This window comes from Blennius ocellaris, assembly GCF_963422515.1.
Source record: "Blennius ocellaris genome assembly, chromosome: 7".
Taxonomy (NCBI): domain Eukaryota; kingdom Metazoa; phylum Chordata; class Actinopteri; order Blenniiformes; family Blenniidae; genus Blennius; species Blennius ocellaris.
In genome coordinates this window covers 3696207-3713565 of record NC_137656.1, presented here as the reverse complement: position 1 = coordinate 3713565, position 17359 = coordinate 3696207, and the positions used below count along the sequence as shown (strand labels likewise).

At 43.3% G+C, this 17359-nt stretch overlaps 3 protein-coding genes across 4 annotated transcripts; 2 read left to right on the top strand and 1 right to left on the bottom strand.

The window, feature by feature from the left end:
- Nucleotides 1-2408: 2408 nt before the first annotated feature.
- LOC308132131 (uncharacterized protein) lies at nucleotides 2409-3497 on the bottom strand. The gene is made up of 4 exons (XM_080499103.1): nucleotides 3379-3497; nucleotides 2943-3075; nucleotides 2780-2857; nucleotides 2409-2599 (listed from the first exon to the last, which is right to left on the bottom strand). The coding sequence occupies exons 1-4, from the start codon at nucleotides 3449-3451 to the stop codon at nucleotides 2572-2574; spliced, it is 312 nt and encodes a 103-aa protein (XP_080355229.1). The 5' UTR covers nucleotides 3452-3497; the 3' UTR covers nucleotides 2409-2571.
- A 2845-nt stretch (nucleotides 3498-6342) lies between these two features.
- Nucleotides 6343-7447, top strand: LOC308132129 (uncharacterized protein). Its single transcript, XM_080499101.1, has 4 exons — nucleotides 6343-6458; nucleotides 6772-6904; nucleotides 6990-7067; nucleotides 7248-7447. Exons 1-4 carry the CDS (start codon nucleotides 6389-6391, stop codon nucleotides 7378-7380), a joined length of 414 nt encoding a protein of 137 aa, XP_080355227.1. The 5' UTR covers nucleotides 6343-6388; the 3' UTR covers nucleotides 7381-7447.
- Nucleotides 7448-9371: 1924 nt separating this feature from the next.
- Nucleotides 9372-10652, top strand: LOC308132132 (C-X-C motif chemokine 10-like). Of its 2 annotated transcripts, none has more exons than XM_080499104.1 (4): nucleotides 9372-9485; nucleotides 10001-10133; nucleotides 10218-10289; nucleotides 10520-10652. In XM_080499104.1, the coding sequence occupies exons 1-4, from the start codon at nucleotides 9419-9421 to the stop codon at nucleotides 10554-10556; spliced, it is 309 nt and encodes a 102-aa protein (XP_080355230.1). In that variant the 5' UTR covers nucleotides 9372-9418; the 3' UTR covers nucleotides 10557-10652. The 2 variants fall into 2 exon arrangements, with proteins under 2 accessions (XP_080355230.1, XP_080355231.1); XM_080499105.1 differs by having other exon boundaries at nucleotides 10523-10626.
- The last annotated feature ends 6707 nt before the right edge of the window (nucleotides 10653-17359 follow it).

Genomic DNA, 17359 nt, shown 5'->3' with positions numbered 1-17359 from the left:
CTGAGGAAGCAGCCTGAATATCACCACCAGCCCACAGCCGGGGGACAGCGAGGGGCAGAACACCGGGGGCAACAAGTCGCACGTAAACAAAACAAAAAAAAATGTCAACAAACCCGAGGAAATAATCCCCTGAACAAGGAGCAGTAAAAGCTCACCTCCACTCTGATGTTCCTCATGTGAACTCATGGGATTACAAAGTGGCTCTCACACAGCTCGTTCTACTGGTAATCTGTCAGTAACCGACCACCGGGGGCCTTGTCCCCCCCCCCCCACCCCCCCCCCCCCCCCCCCACCACCGGCCATTCTTGAAAAGATCCCCGTCCAATGCGACAGTTGATGTGCTGCATGATGGCTCGTTGAGGGCTGTGAGTGTTGAGCGGTGCTTCACATCGCACTGGGTGAAAGAAGACAAAAGGTTTCTGAGGTCTTGGGAGTTTATTAATGTTCTCCCCGGACACGGAGCAGGCCTGTCGACCAACTCCACTGAAACGCCGCTGAAAACTTCTCGCCGGCACAGTTTCCAGTCCTTCTATCTGCTGTCAGCTGCACCAAACGCATGACGGCCTGCATGTATTGAAGGAGTGCACTGCACTCAGTTATGTAAATATATTCATACGGTACATGCCGAGACCCCCCTTCCTCCTCCTCCTCCTCCTCCTCCTCCTCTTCCTCCTCCTCCTCCCCCCATCTGGGTCTTATCCACTGCCTCTCATTGGGCGGATCGGCACGTCACTCAGTGCTGACACAGGTTTTACTTGGTGTGCCGGTTCGTCGGGGCTTGGTTTAGGGAGGAGAGGTGGTTGAGATGTGCCAGCTGAAGCATCGCAATCTGCTGACTCAAAGGACCCGGGCCGTGAGGATGGGGGTTAATTGATTACCCACTTTGAAGTGTGGAGGAGGGGCCACACACACACACACACACACACACACACACACACACACACACACACACACACACACACACACACACACACACACACACACACACACACACACACACACACACACACACACACACACACACACACACACACCATCTGCCTTGGGGTCAGCATCCCATCTCCATCCCAAAGGATGAGGTCCTCCCTGCCCCCCCCCCTCCAATACCCTCTCCAGCTCCAGGAGTCTCCAGCTCCTGCCCTCAGTGACCCAGAGACTATTCCCAGAGAGGAATGGATGGATGGATATATGGATGGATGGATGGATGGATGGATGGATGGATGGATGGATGGATGGAATGAAAGAGAGGGGAGGATTGGAGGAGTGGGTGAGAGAATTCATGGATAGACGGATCCATGGAGAGGGACGAATAGATCAAACAGTAAGGATGAATGGGTGGATGGACGGATGGATGCATGGCTCGACAGACGGACGGATGGAGGGATTGATTGATCTTCTTGAAGCCAGAGTTTGTGCCTGACAGCTGCTGTGCTTACGCGAAACTCTGAGAGCGAAAACATGAACAACCAATAAACAGCATCAATGACAGTTTTCGCATTTCTGTACATTCAGTCCGAATCTGGTTTGCAAAACGCCCAAATGCTAAAACCTGACAAAACAGCAACAAAAGAGACGTGAAAATCTCAATGCAGTGTGACGACAGGGTTTTGTTCTTTTGGAGGGAACACTCAACTCTCTCATTTCACCTCCTCTCCTGCCATCTAGTGGCCAGCAAAGGAAACACTATTGAAAAAAATCCCGTCTGAGGGGAAGACGAGTTGTCTGTAGTAATCTCACTTCTAAATATTGTACGTTCTGAACCTGAACAAGTAGCTGTATTGTTGTGGTATTAGCATTAGCTGAACCACTGTGTTTGGCTAGCCTGATGACTGATTCATTAAATTCTGATTAAATTGCATCAATTAGCAGGAGGAAGATCCTCTAGAATCTGGATGTTAGCTGAAGTGACATGAGTTATCACGCTCTATAGTGTCACACACTTGGGCTAAACTGCCAACATGTAGACGTCCCTCCGAAGGCTAATGCTAATCACAGCGACTGGGTACACATGCTAATGCTAATGCTACATACAGTAGTTCATCTTTCACGTTTTTTGTCGGCAGGCCAGCAACAACAGCCAAAATAGCTAAATGGAGTAATTTCATTGCATTATTTTAGTCACAATAAAGTTAAAGGATGAGATTATAACTCTATAAATCCATGTTACAGGGTTCTACTGGAGCCTTACACTCATGACGGGCCTTTGAAAACCGATCAAGCTCCCCTTCCACACCCCCACTGGGAAAATTTGCCATCCATCCATCCAGTTATTTTTTATGTCAGTTCCCTGATAAAGCCTTCACGCCCTCTGCCCTCTCATTGTATAAAAGTGTATTTCCTCCTCTGGCTGAGTTTGTCTCATGTTGACATACAGGAAGTGAAACAAAAACAAACCTCAGAGGATAAAGTTCGGTCAGGATGGTTTTATTAAGGAAAAGGATCATATATACAGCAACAGGTAGAAATATATAAATTAGTAATTTGGTCTGTACATGTGAGCTGCAGGAGGACTTCACAGTTTGGACGTGGTGTGCACACTGGCTGGACTCCATGTTTGAGTCTGACTGGACGCTACAGTCGAGCTTCCCTCTGCTGCCTCCTGTTGGAGAAACCACAGACAGTCAGTTAGTGATCAAATACAAGCTGCACACAGGAAAATGATCATCAGAGACAAACAAAGGTGAACAAGGGGAAGAATTACGAGTGAATTTATTCCTGGCGCCCAGAACCAAACACACAGCAGTGTCATGATATTACATCAGGGACATTTCTGTCTCACCTGTGCTGTTTGAGGGCGAACTTTCCCTGAGGAGAGCTGGGGTCCACACACTTCTCATTCTGTCCTGGCATGGTGAGGCTGTTGGAGGAGACAGAGGAGTGTTAGCGAGGACAGAGCCCAGTGACGGGTCAGTGAACGCAGCGTGGCCTCTTCTATGACTCACGTGATCTCCAGTTGAGGACAGAAGGCAGTCGGCTCGTGCACCTGTAGCCATTCTTTTCTGGGCCGGAACCCCTTGCTTAGTTTGACATAATCGTCTCTACAGAGACACGTACTGGACCTGCCGGCTGGTTGTCCTGGGAGAAGAACACACACCGAGGTCAGAATGCATTCACACACATTTACAAATATTTAAATGTAAAATACCATCACTGTTGTGCAGAATAAACAAAATAAGTTCCTAGTTTCTGCTAATAGGTACAGCAAAAAATATGTATCGAGTTATTTGGTGAAGTTACTGTGGTAACAATGATCACTTTCTATTATTGTAGTGTTCCTTTTATTAAGAGCATGAGATGAGCTGTCAGCAGTGTGTGGATCAGTTTCTTATTGGAGTGTAGAAACAAAGTTCAAGTGTTGCAGAGCGGCTGTGTCAGTACCTTGTGCACAGAGGACCAGCAGGCAGCTGAAGATGGCGACGGCGGCGGCGGCCATGACGGCGGAGGACTTCATGGTGGCGTGTGCAGGCGGCTGGGAGCTGCTTCTGTCCGTCTGTCTGCAGTCCTGATGGAGTGAAGCAGCACTCGGCCTCTCTCCCTTTTATCCTCACGGCCCACGTTCACTTTCACTTTCCCTCCCTCAGCTTCCCGTTTCTCTGCAACCCGACGTCGTCCCACAATCCCTCAGTGTGATGAAACCACAGTGCCACCCTGAGCTCCACAGTGAGGATCAGAAGAACCAGTCGATTTGGATCCTTTCCAGCTCATTGTCGGGGGGATTTCCCTCAATGAGCTGATCACTTTCACTTCTCGTCTCTCTGGAAGTCTTCATGGAAACAGGAAACGCGCGGCAACAGGACAGAAGACGGTGTTTGATGATGACACACTTCAGGAGAAGCAAGTCTGCTGACTTCAAGTAAAAACCTGAATTCTACTGAAAGGGTCAGACCAAACAGTGGAAGACAGAAGAAATAACTGAACTGTGGAATGATTCCGTTTATATGTGTGAAGAAACTCAATGTTCAGATCATAAAAGTACTTGATACAGTGATTTTAATTCATATTATTCAAGAAATATGACATGTATGTTCTGTAGAAGTGCTGTAGCGATGCACCAGTACCAGTATCAAGTATCACGTCCGATTCTGCACGGAGGACTTGTACCTGGAAAAACAAGCTCCTCGTACAACCAGGTGAGTATTACGTAACATCCTGCGTCAGCAACAAGGGAAGCAAGAGAGCAGGAGTGCCGTCTGCGGCTTGGAGATATAATTTAGAAAGTTAATTTATTAATGTGGTTGAAAACACCACCTACATTGAATGTTGCACAAATCAGTCACTGCTTCCTGTTTGCATTTAACTTTTCCCTTTTGTCTGTATTTGTACATGTATATTCTCTAGAAGTTCTGTTTATAGATTCAGTTCGTATTTCGTGGTGAGTTTCGGTTCTCATGAAGTTCTTTGAATTTCTTTAAATTTTGCCTCCTCCTTTCCCAGATTTCTTCATCGTCTGTCGTTTCAGGATGGCAGAGCCGCTTCCACTTTCACTTCTCATTTTGCTGGAAGCCTGCAGGGCTCCATGAGTGGAAACACAGAACAGGCCCTGACCTGACAGCAGAGGTCGTTCGATGACGTCACACACTGAAACACACACAAACGCCTCAAATCAGGACCTTTGTGTTTGAAAGAAAGCGTCTCGACAGTCAGTGAAAGCCTGAAAATCTCCCTTTAAAGCTGGAGGCCTCCTGAATCACCACTTTATTCATTAGCCACGACGGGAGATTGCAGCGCTAGAATTTTGACTAAAACATGGGGTAAAAATCATCGGCCCCCCGACGACACCCTTAATGTGGGAGGTTTAATAATGTTATGATCAGACGGAGCTCCTGATCTCTGCGGAAAAGCCAGAGAAAACCTAAACCAGAGGGATGTTTTCAACACCAGGCTGCCGTCCCGTCGTGTCTCAAGTCTGCTGCCATCAGTCCCAAACGCCACGAATCCACCGTCACCAGCTTTAATGACGGTCGACCTGCAGCACTGACTCCCATCATGGTTAAAAAAAAAAAAAAAAAGGTAACAGTGCTCAACGACAGACGATGAGGAAATGTGGGAAAGAAGGAGGCAAAATTCAAAGAACTTCATGAGAACTGCAACTCACCACAAAATACGAACTGAATCTATAAACAGCACTTCTAGAGAATATACATGTCATACTTTTTGAATAACGTGAATTAAAATCACTGTTAAGTACTTTTATGATCTGAACATTGAGTTTCTTCACACATATAAAAAGGTTCTGAAACTGAAGGAGCACGTCGAGGGAAACACGACTTCCAGACTTCCTAAGATTCTCCTGAATGAACAACATTATCAGGGGATGTGAAACTCGTTGTGGCTTTTTGTTGTCACGTTGTGGTTCTGTTCACAACAGGATGAATTTAAGGAGAAGTCCAAAAAAGAATGTAAATATTAACGTCTGTTCCTCTTACTGCAGTAATGCCTGTCCACCGCAAGTGTGCGTGTGAGATGAGATAAAGTGTGTTTGCCCAAAGCGAGGACAGAATTTTGTTCTTTAACAAGGCCTCAGTCAATATTAAAAAACACGTAAGACACAAATACAGACATAAAGGAAAAGTTAAATGCAAACAGGAAGCAGTGACAGTGATTTATGCAACATTCAATGTAGGTTGTGTTTTTAACCACATTAATAAATTAACTTTCTAAATTATATCTCCAAGCCGCGGACGGCGCTCCTGCTCTCTTGCTTCCCTTGTTGCTGACGCAGGATGTTACGTAATACTCACCTGGTTGTACGAGGAGCTTTTTTCCCCAGGTACAAGTCCTCCGTGCAGAATCGGACCTGATACTTGACACTGGTACCGGTGCATCGCTACAGCACTTCTAGAGAATATACATGTCATATTTCTTGAATAATATGAATTAAAATCACTGTATCAAGTACTTTTATGATCTGAACATCGAGTTTCTTCACACATATAAACAGAATCATTCCACAGTTCAGTTATTTCTTCTGTCTTCCACTGTTTGGTCTGACCCTTTCAGTAGAATTCAGGTTTTTACTAGAAGTCAGCAGACTTGCTTCTCCTGAAGCGTGTCATCATCAAACACCGTCTTCTGTCCTGTTGCCGCGCGTTTCCTGTTTCCATGAAGACTTCCAGAGAGACGAGAAGTGAAAATGATCAGCTCATTGAGGGAAATTCCCCCGACAATGAGCTGGAAAGGATCCAAATCAACTGGTTCTTCTGATCCTCACTGTGTGAGGGATTGTGGGACGACGTCAGGTTGCAGAGAAACGGGAAGCTGAGGGAGGGAAAGTGAAAGTGAACGCGGGCCGTGAGGATAAAAGGGAGAGAGGCCGAGTGCTGCTTCACTCCATCAGGACTGCAGACAGACGGACAGAAGCAGCTCCCAGCCGCCTGCACACGCCACCATGAAGTCCTCCGCCGTCATGGCCGCCGCCGTCGCCATCTTCAGCTGCCTGCTGGTCCTCTGTGCACAAGGTACTGACACAGCCGCTCTGCAACACTTGAACTTTGTGTCTACACTCCAATAAGAAACTGATCCACACACTGCTGACAGCTCATCTCATGCTCTTAATAAAACCAACACGACAATAATGCAAAGTGATCATTGTTACCACAGTAACTTCAAGTAACTCCATACATATTTTTTGCTGTACCCATTAGCAGAAACTAGGAACTTTAATGAAGAACTTATTTAGTTTATTCTGCACAACATTGCTGATAATTTACATTTAAATATTTGTAAATGTGTGTGAATGCATTCTGACCTCGGTGTGTGTTCTTCTCCCAGGACAACCAGCTGGCAGGTCCAGTACGTGTCTCTGTAGAAACAAGTATGTCAAACTAAACGAGGGGTTCCGGCCCAGAAAAAACTGGCTACGGGTGCATGAGCCGACTGCCTTCTGTCCTCAAGTGGAGATCATGTGAGTCATAGAAGAGGCCACGCTGCGTTCACTGACCCGTCACTGTTTTCTGTCCTCGCTAACACTCCTCTGTCTCCTCCAACAGCCTCACCATCCCAAGACAGAACAGGAAGTGTGTGGACCCCAGCTCTCCTCAGGGAAAGTTCGCCCTCAAACAGCACAGGTGAGATAGAAATGTCCCTGATGTAATATCATGACACTGCTGTGTGTTTGGTTCTGGGCGCCAGGAATAAATTCACTCGTAATTCTTCCCCTTGTTCACCTTTGTTTGTCTCTGATGATCATTCTCCTTTGTGCAGCTTGTGTTTGATCACTAACTGACAGTCTGTGGTTTCTCAAACAGGAGGCAGCAGAGGGAAGCCGCTGCCGCCTCGACTGTAGCGTCCAGTCAGACTCAAACGTCCAGTCAGACTCAAACGTCCAGTCAGACTCAAACATGGAGTCCAGCCAGTGTGCACACCACGTCCAAACTGTGAAGTCCTCCTGCAGCTCACATGTACAGACCAAAGCACTAATTTATATATTTCTACCTGTTGCTGTATATATGATCCTTTTCCTTAATAAAACCATCCTGACTGAACTTTATCCTCTGAGGTTTGTTTTTGTTTCACTTCCTGTATGTCAACATGAGACAAACTCAGCCAGAGGAGGAAATACACTTTTATACAATGAGAGGGCAGAGGGCGTGAAGGCTTTATCAGGGAACTGACATAAAAAATAACTGGATGGATGGATGGCAAATTTTCCCAGTGGGGGTGTGGAAGGGGAGCTTGGTCGGCTTTCAAAGGGCCGTCATGAGTGTAAGGCTCCAGTAGAAACCTGCAACATGGATTTATAGAGTTATAATCTCATCCTTTAACGTTATTGTGACTAAAATAATGCAATGAAATTACTCCATTTAGCTATTTTGGCTGTTGTTGCTGGCCTGCCGACAAAAAACATGAAAGATGAACTATTATATGTAGCATTAGCATTAGCATGTGTACCCAGTCGCTGTGATTAGCATTAGCCTTCTGAGGGACGTCTACATGTTGGCAGTTTAGCCCAAGTGTGTGACATTATAGAGCGTGATAACTCATGTCACTTCAGCTAACATCCAGATTCTAGAGGATCTTCCTCCTGCTAATTGATGCAATTTAATCAGAATTTAATGAATCAGTCATCAGGCTAGCCAAACACAGCGGTTCAGCTAATGCTAATGCTAATACCACAACAATACAGCTACTTGTTCAGGTTCAGAACGTACAATATTTAGAAGTGAGATTACCACAGACAGAACTCGTCTTCCCCTCAGAGGGGATTTTTTTCAATAGTGTTTCCTTTGCTGGCCACTAGATGGCAGGAGAGGAGGTGAAATGAGAGAGTTGAGTGTTCCCTCCAAAAGAACAAAACCCTGTCGTCACACTGCATTGAGATTTTCACGTCTCTTTTGTTGCTGTTTTGTCAGGTTTTAGCATTTGGGCGTTTTGGAAACCAGATTCGGGCTGAATGTACAGAAATGCGAAAACTGTCATTGATGGTTTTTATTGGTTGTGTGTGTGTGAGATGAAATAAAGTGTGCCTGCCCCAAGCGATGACAGAATTTTTTTCTTTAACATGGCCTCAGTCAATATCAAAACACATTTAAAACACACGTAAGACACAAATACAGACAAAAAGGAAAAGTTAAATGCAAAGAGGAAGCAGTGACAGTGATTTACGCAACATTCAATGTAGGTGGTGTTTTTAACCACATTAATAAATTAACTTTCTAAATTGTATCTCCAAGCCGCGGACGGCGCTCCTGCTCTCTTGCTTCCCTTGTTGCTGACGCAGGATGTTACGTAATACTCACCTGGTTGTACGAGGAGCTTTTTTTCCCCAGGTACAAGTCCTCCGTGCAGAATCGGACCTGATACTTGACACTGGTACCGGTGCATCGCTACAGCACTTCTAGAGAATATACATGTCATATTTCTTGAATAATATGAATTAAAATCACTGTATCAAGTCCTTTTATGATCTGAACATTGAGTTTCTTCACACATATAAACGGAATCATTCCACAGTTCACTTATTTCTTCTGTCTTCCACTGTTTGGTCTGACCCTTTCAGGAGAATTCAGGTTTTTACTTGAAGTCAGCAGACTTGCTTCTCCTGAAGTGTGTCATCATCAAACACCGTCTTCTGTCCTGTTGCTGCGCGTTTCCTGTTTCCATGAAGACTTCCAGAGAGACGAGAAGTGAAAGTGATCAGCTCATTGAGGGAAATTCCCCCGACAATGAGCTGGAAAGGATCCAAATCGACTGGTTCTTCTGATCCTCACTGTGGAGCTCAGGGTGGCACTGTGGTTTCATCACACTGAGGGATTGTGGGAAGACGTCAGGTTGCAGAGAAACGGGAAGCTGAGGGAGGGAAAGTGAAAGTGAACGCGGGCCGTGAGGATAAAAGGGAGAGAGGCCGAGTGCTGCTTCACTCCATCAGGACTGCAGACAGACGGACAGAAGCAGCTCCCAGCCGCCTGCACACGCCACCATGAAGTCCTCCGCCGTCATGGCCGCCGTCGCCATCTTCAGCTGCCTGCTGGTCCTCTGTGCACAAGGTACTGACACAGCCGCTCTGCAACACTTGAACTTTGTTTCTACACTCCAATAAGAAACTGAGGACCTCTGATGACAATGATGCATTCTGAGGCAATTCCTCAAAGTAATCCATTACTTTTGGCAGCAAGATGTTAGTAATGATTACTCTGATTAAACGTCCTCTTTTATCACAAAAAGAGTTCAGTTAAAAGCATTTCTGAATTCATGTGAGGTGAGGGGGAAAAAAAGCAGTGCAGTTGCTGAATCTGTCCTCGTTTTGGCGTCACTGAAAGCTGGTTTACACGTTTTATGAAAGTTGTCTGGATTCCATTTAATCAAATAATGTTCGGGCACCGCACCCAGCGAGCACTGTGGTGCGTTTCACAAAGGCAATGTGCTGCAACTATTAGCAGAACCTAGGAACTTTAATGAAGAACTTATTTTGTCTATTGTGCACAACATTGGTGTTAATTTACAGGATTGTTTGTAAATGTGTGTGAATGCATCCTGACCTCAGTGTGTGTTCTTCCTGCAGGACATCCAGTCGGCAGGTCCAGTACGTGTCACTGTTCAAATAGTTACTCCACACCACCCAGGGGGTTTCTGCTGAAGGAGTACAAGCTGAACGTGTACGAGCCGGATGCCTTCTGTCCTCAACTGGAGATCATGTGAGTCATAGAAGAGGCCGCGCTGCGTTCACTGACCCGTCACTGGGCTCTGTTCACTTAACACTCCTCTGTCTCCTCCAACAGCCTCATCCTCCCAGGACAGAAGAAGTGTTTGAACCCCAACTCTCACTGGGCAAAGCTCGCAGTACAGCAGAGGTGAGACGAATACTTTATGTCACGACACGTAAACGTGACATTTGTAATATGCTATATCAGAAAAAGTTTTAATGTATATTTTATGTCCCTGACGTAATATCATGACACTGCTGTGTGTTTGGTTCTGGGCTCCAGGAATAAATTCACTCGTAATTCGTTTGTTTCTGATGATCATTCTCCTGTGTGCAGCTTGTGTTTGATCACTAACTGACAGTCTGTGGTTTCTCCAGCAGGAGGCAGCAGAGGGAAGCCGCTGCTCGACTGTAGCGTCCAGTCAGACTCAAACATGGAGTCCAGCCAGTGTGCACACCATGTCCAAACTGTGAAGTCCTCCTGCAGCTCACATGTACAGACCAAAGCACTAATTTATATATTTCTACCTGTTGCTGTATATATGATCCTTTTCTTTAATAAAACCATCCTGACCGAACTTTATCCTCTGAAGTTTGTTTTTGTTTCACTTCCTGTATGTCAACATGAGACAAACTCAGCCAGAGGAGGAAATACACTTTTATACAAAGAGAGGGCAGTTTTGAAAAGCACATCTAAATGTGTCGAAACACTCAGGAATAGTTTGCTTTGAATTTCTTTGGTGTGATCTGGTTGTTTATGAATGAAAAAATGCAAAAAAAAAAAAAAGCAAAAAACTTCTCATACAAAGCGGACGGGAGAGGCATCTTAGAAATGTCCCTGTAAATCTACAGTAAAGAGCTGGCAGCTGAAGTTCCACAGCTATTCTACAGTAAACTTACTGTGTTCTTGGGGCCTTCTACTGTTATTTTACTATTGCTGCAGTAATCTTCATTAACTGTTTATTACTGTATGCAGAATGTGACGGTATAGTGTGATAACTTTACAAAAATCTAATGATTTAAAAATGTCACACCTCAAAATAATGATTCCGGAAAATTGTGCGCATGAAAATTACACTGACAAAAGATGACTTTTTTTTTTTTAATTAAGGCCAATTCAGTATAAAACACCTTTAAATAACTGACAAATTTAAATCTATAATATTCTTGAAACATACAAACTGAAACAAGATCTCATTTTGTAAGACCTCATCCAGGTGTCCCGAGTTTAACTTCCATTTTTTTTAAACTATAACAAAATTTGTCAATCAGAATTTAAATCACCTGCTCCACTGAAAACATTCAGCACTTAAGACATTTCAAGTTTTGTAAAATATAACTCATCAGAACAATCAACATTATCAACAGGAACATTATCAACAATCAGCAGAGCTGATATGTGTGGAGTTTACATAAAACCCCATTCAAAGTCCATGAGTTTTGGGTTTTTTTTCTTTTTCTGAGGGTGACCACACAGGGATTCACAGTCGCTGCCCCCGGCTGGCCTTCGTTCCCCTCTCAGGATTGATACCAATGAAGCGCCTAATGCAGTAATGGAGAATTTATGTTAACCAACTATTACATTATTGGCAAAACTGGAGCATGGATTCACCAGACCAGTGTTGCCATTATAACAGTATCTAAGCTCTTTAGTTGGAGACATTTTTATCCTTCAATATTGAAAAAAACGTAACTTTAAAATTCCACTTTAATTGGAACAAAGCAGATAGATTCTTTGACTTCTGATGCTCAAACTTCAAAAAAAGAATTACAATTTTAAGCAGGTTTTAGGGTCCTCCCATGCTATAAGCGCCCTCTGCTGACCTTTCTGAGTAGTACACTAAACACGGTAACCAGTCAAAGACAATGGAATTGGCATTTTAAACACTATTCAAGGCACATTGTGCAGTTTTAACCACATTAAAATTATTTTACTTCTCATAAAATGTGAAATATATTAATGAAGATGCTGTGTGGTTGAGCAGCAAGTTGTTTGCAACTTTTGTCCCGTCTCACAAATCCTGAACGACATTGTCAGGCTGAATTCTCGTTGGTACTTGTTGCACTTCCCTCACTGACTCTGATGACCAGAGAGATTCAATGGCACTTTTAAGTGGTACATAATATGCAAAACATTATTTTCCTTATTCATTTTCACCAAGACAAACAGACACTAGTTGCACATAATTACTAAAAAAAAAGATTTTCTCTTATGGTCAGTTTTGAGTGTGTGAGTATTACAAGTACTGTGGAGATCCTCACTTTTCAGGGTCTCTATCACAGCGTTTATGTCAGTTCAGGAAGTCCAAGACAGGAGTAATTTAGCTTTCAGTTTGAGATAAAACAATGCTAAATTTCTAAGAAACTGTTCTTTGTCTGCATTTTTGAGAAAAACCTCCATGTCTTATTAGCTGGACTGACTGAGATTCTGAAGTGGCATAATCGCAACCGTCAAAATTACCATCATCATTGCTGCGACGAGTTACAAATGAGTCAAACAAACTGTCTTCAGAACAATCCTTACGCTTTCTTGATTCATGGGATGTGAATGTGGACTTAATAGTCAGTGTTTTGCCACAATCCCTGAAAGGACACGTGACCATCTTGCCTTCAGTCATGTGGGTTTTTTTCAGATGTGCAAAACTGTGAAACTGTAAAATTGCAATAGCTCAGCATACAAAAGTGATATACATTTGCAATGCCTACATGTGGGTTATTTGATATGGGGAATTCATTCATTTATTTCAAGGTCAAGGTCGTGCTCACACGCAAAATTAAGGATATTACTTCCTTTAACATGCTCTAGATACCACCACATATATTTTATAGCTCCAAAAGTAATGTAATCGTGAAGGCAAGGCTATGAGATTTCAGGAAATGTGTAATATGCGGTAATATTGTAATATTTCCGATCTGTATGTCTAATGATAAGGCATTTGACGATGGGTTCGCATGTGCATATGCAAAGGCATTATTGCAGGTCTTTGCACATGTGTTACTAGTTGCCATATTTAAATCATGGCTTACTCTTTCTTTAGAAGCAAAATTAAGGCAGTTTAGTTTAGAATTGGCTTCTTTGCTTCGTAAGTTGAGTCCACTCCCGATGCTATGCTATGCTAACAGTGACTGGAACGATTAGCTTTCAGTTGTGGCGAACACAAATCAGTGAATTTAACTTCAAGTTTTGTGAGAAAAAAACCCCAAACGGTAATGAGATAATAATTACCTTGTTAGGTGAGCCACCTGAGAAGGATGGATGATGGTGAAAGCAGTTTGTGGAGTTGGACCTGGGTAGAACGTAGTCCTCACTTCTTCCTCTTGTGTTTACGGAAGCCCAAAAAGGACATGGACATTTTTTAACCAGGTCCGTTTAAGGCTTCCGCAGAATTGTACAGCTTGCTGTAAATACTTTTTTTCTTTCAAAATACAGGAATTTACAGTATTAAACTGTATTTACATAGAACTGCATAGTATTGTCCAAAATGTTCCTTAATTTTATAGCAATTAGGGGGCGGAACGTTGATGACGCATGTGTGACGTCATGACCCCATACACCAACCACCAGTCGGCAGCAAACTGCCATTTAACCTAAAAGACGTTCAATCAGAATTCAAACAAACAGAAGAAAACCATCGGACATGGCTGAAAAAAGCGAGATTGACGTGTATAAGACACAAATCCGGTATCTAGAAGAAAGCATAAAGGGGTAAGACTGTTTTTTAACTAAATTTATTAGATGTTTTGCTGGAGAAGATAATACGTTTGGCTGTTTCACAAACAGTAATGGCATATAGGACCAGACATCAATATAACAATATAAGAAAAAAACTTGAGTATAGTCTTCATGGCTTCATTAAGATTGTGTGGCTGAGATTATACAGTCAAACTTTAACAGTTCAAAGTTGTCCTGGATTGGGGCCAGTATTCTAGGTACATTGTAAATCTACCTAGAACTTTAATTAAAAAAATGTTTACAAAAAATAATTAATGTTAACTTAAATTACTTCTTGTGAGTTTGCAGTACTCAAAGTAAATTAAAGAATTTAGATTATAGTAACTGGTTTATTTTGAGTTTGCAGTACTCAAAGTAACTGAAAGCTTATCTTTAGTTATAGTCATTCATCTTATTAAAGTCAACATAAGAATAATGCATTGGTTTTATATAGTGTTTCTGTCGACACTCAAACATGCTTTACATTGCATTATTCACTCACTCCATACTGGATGGTGGTAAACTATGTATGTAGCCACAGCTGCCCTGGGGCAGACTGAACCACTCACTCTCACACTTCACATAGGCAGTTCGGGGTTCTCCGTCTTGCCCAAGGACACTTCGGCTTGTAGGCTAGCAGAGATGGGAATTAAACCTTCTGACTGGGAGACATCCACTCTACCAACCGAGCCATGACTGTAGACATGTGGTACATGGTGTGGGATAAAAGTAGATCTGCACATGTCTGAAACAATGCGCAAAGGACACTGGTATAATAAATCATTTTTCCTAAGTTCATGTAACTGGGATGCTTCACAATAAGCATGTTTTCTAAGCCCAAATTACCACTTAATTATTTAAAAGTAGTGTTCTCAACAGGTTGGTAAAAACTGACTTTGGTTGAATTATTATTTTTTCATTAATTTGTATGTTAGCATTTACAGTGTAGAGCGGCAACATGCAGGAGAGTCGGGGGTCTCCGGGACAGAATTTGGGGAACCGCGGTCTAGATGTTGGTGGGTATGTAACACTCGTGTTCTCTCTCGGTCCTGCAGGTCTCAGCTGAGATATGAGGAGCTGAAGAAAGAGAACCAGAAGCTGTCCTGTCTGAACGAGACGCTGAAGGAGGACAGGCAGGACATATCAGAGTACCTGCTTCACTGCATATCTGCTAAAGAGGAGGAGGAGCAGGAGCTGCTCCGGCTGCTGGAGCAAGACCAGCTGGACGCTCAGAAGAAGGACGAGGCTACGAAGCTGCTGCTGAGCATGAAGAGGGAGGAGATTCATGAACAGGCGGCGCGAATACGCTCAACTGGTGAGAAACGCCAACCGTTTATTAGACAGACTCCTCGAATAACAGTCACTCCTTTAAAAAAGTAGTGCATATGAGGTATTAAACATCAGTCACCAGGGTAATTTAATTTAATTTAATTTAATTAAATTTTATTTTATTTTATTTTATTTTATTTTATTTTATTTTATTTTATTTTATTTTATTTTATTTTATTTTATTTTATTTTATTTTATTTTATTTTATTTTATTTTATTTTAATTTAATTTAATTTAATTTAATTTAATTTAATTTAATTTGTTGTGGAGTAAACGGGACGAGGATCACAGAGGAGCTCGCTGTGCCGTCCCGGGCTTTAGCTTTTCTATCGTTTCTTCCCACAGCGGAGAAGTTGGCACAGCAGAAGGATGAGATACTGCAGCTGAAGAAGCAAATGAAGGAGCGGCGGGAGTTGATGGAGGAGAAGCTGAAGCTTGAGGCAGAAAAACACAAAGCCGCGATGGAGAGCCTGCAACTGGAAATGGACACGAAGATAATAAGGTAAACGAGACACAAAGTCACACTGACCCTTTGCTCCCGGTGATTCCCTCCGTCCGTCCTTCTAACAGGAAGCATCAGGAGACCCACGACACCATCGTCAGGGAAATGGAGGCCAGAGAGCAGGAGAGGAGGTCTGAGGCCAGGCAGGAGGCGGAGGAGCTCCAGTCTATGAAAGAGGAGCTGTCGCGCATCGTGGTGGAGACCGGGTCACTGAAGGACAGAAAGATCAAGCTTCAGGAAAAGATAGCGAAGGAGCGGACGTTCCTGGCCGAGTTAACTGGAAACATCGACCAATATAACACGGTGAAATCTGTCTGTCTGTCTGTCTGTCTGAGCATCAGCACCAGTGACATGCTGATCGGATTGGCAAAAAAATTTGCCACTATAGCTGTCAAACTACGACGGTTTCCCGCCGCGACCTTCTTCTTCTTTTTTTTTTTTCAAAAGTTGCACTTTAATTCCAAGGTCTCTACAGTTAGGTGACATGGATTTGGAATTTTCTGATTTGTGGGGAAAAAAAAAAAAAAGAAGTATTTTCTCAAATTCCTGCAATAATATACTTTATGTTTAATCACCTGTTTATGTAAAAGTCTGCAGATCTTCAAATAAAAAAAAAAAATCATCAGAATTCACTTTTTCAGGAGTTGAAGCAGCTGGCAATGAAGTGTGAGGCTCAGGAGGCGAAGCTCACAGAGAGCAGGATGCATCTGCAGAGAGCGCTCGACGTGGAGGGAACGCTCAGGTAGAAACCTCGGAATTCTCAGACTCATATTCGGACAATGTACCGATTGCTAATCAGTGACACCGAGCAGGCCGCTTGAAAACGAACACTTTTTAGTAAGTGCAGGGATTTTTCAGCTCCACGTTGGTGTTAATTTATTAACGTGGCTTTTAATCGTGCCTCAATACAGAAAAAAAACAAAAAACAAACCCTCTCCTGATTGGCTGCAGGACAAAATCCCCTGTCATGATTGGCTGTGAAATCCGTCAATCTCAGATAAGCGCCGCCTTTTTAACCGTTGACTCAAGACGCGGGTGGTTTCCCACCAGATATCTCAGCGGGGAGCCACGATGTGTGATTTGTAGTAGACGAAAAACAGAGTGTGTGGCTCATCAATACAGGAGCACAAATATATATTTTTAATTAAATATACTGCAACAAAAAGAAAAATATGAGCATTTTTAATCTGTGACTTGTAAAGCAGGACTTGTGCACCTATAATTAAGAATTTGTGAATGTGTAAGTGTGGTGTAGTTGTGGAGGTACACAACTATACAAATTCCACTTTGACAAGTGGTCAAACCTGTTTCACCAATAATACCTGCATATATAATACCTCCATGCTGAGACTGTAGTGACTGAGCTGCAGATTCCACAACAGTTACTAACTAATCAGTGATGGAATTCATGGAGTTAGTGTATATAGCTGCAGGTGGTTTTGTTTAAAGGGGCCTCCACCGTCCCTTCAGCAGGTCTTCTGTGTGTGTGTGTGTGTGTGTGTGTGTGTGTGTGTGTGTGTGTGTGTGTGTGTGTGTGTGTGTGTGTGTGTGTGTGTGTGTGTGTGTGTGTGTGTGTGTGTGTGTGTGTGTGTCTGTGTGTGTGATGTGTTTCCAGACCTCAGCTGGCCTCCATGTCCGAGCAGCTTCACCAGGACACGTCCGAGTCGCAGCAGCT

Bases quoted from the DNA above. Each gene is read 5' to 3' on its own strand.
- LOC308132131 (XM_080499103.1), bottom strand. From the start codon at position 3,451: ATGAAGTCCTCCGCCGTCATGGCCGCCGCCGCCGTCGCCATCTTCAGC. The intron at 2,858-2,942 runs GTGAGTCATAGA...CTCCTCCAACAG, and splicing joins TGTCCTCAACTGGAGATCAC to CCTCACCATGCCAGGACAGA. The intron at 2,600-2,779 runs GTGAGACAGAAA...TTTCTCCAACAG, and splicing joins TTCGCCCTCAAACAGCACAG to GAGGCAGCAGAGGGAAGCTC.
- LOC308132129 (XM_080499101.1), top strand. From the start codon at position 6,389: ATGAAGTCCTCCGCCGTCATGGCCGCCGCCGTCGCCATCTTCAGCTGC. The intron at 6,459-6,771 runs GTACTGACACAG...TTCTTCTCCCAG, and splicing joins GCTGGTCCTCTGTGCACAAG to GACAACCAGCTGGCAGGTCC. The intron at 6,905-6,989 runs GTGAGTCATAGA...CTCCTCCAACAG, and splicing joins TGTCCTCAAGTGGAGATCAT to CCTCACCATCCCAAGACAGA.
- LOC308132132 (XM_080499104.1), top strand. From the start codon at position 9,419: ATGAAGTCCTCCGCCGTCATGGCCGCCGTCGCCATCTTCAGCTGCCTG. The intron at 9,486-10,000 runs GTACTGACACAG...TTCTTCCTGCAG, and splicing joins GCTGGTCCTCTGTGCACAAG to GACATCCAGTCGGCAGGTCC. The intron at 10,290-10,519 runs GTGAGACGAATA...TGGTTTCTCCAG, and splicing joins AAGCTCGCAGTACAGCAGAG to CAGGAGGCAGCAGAGGGAAG.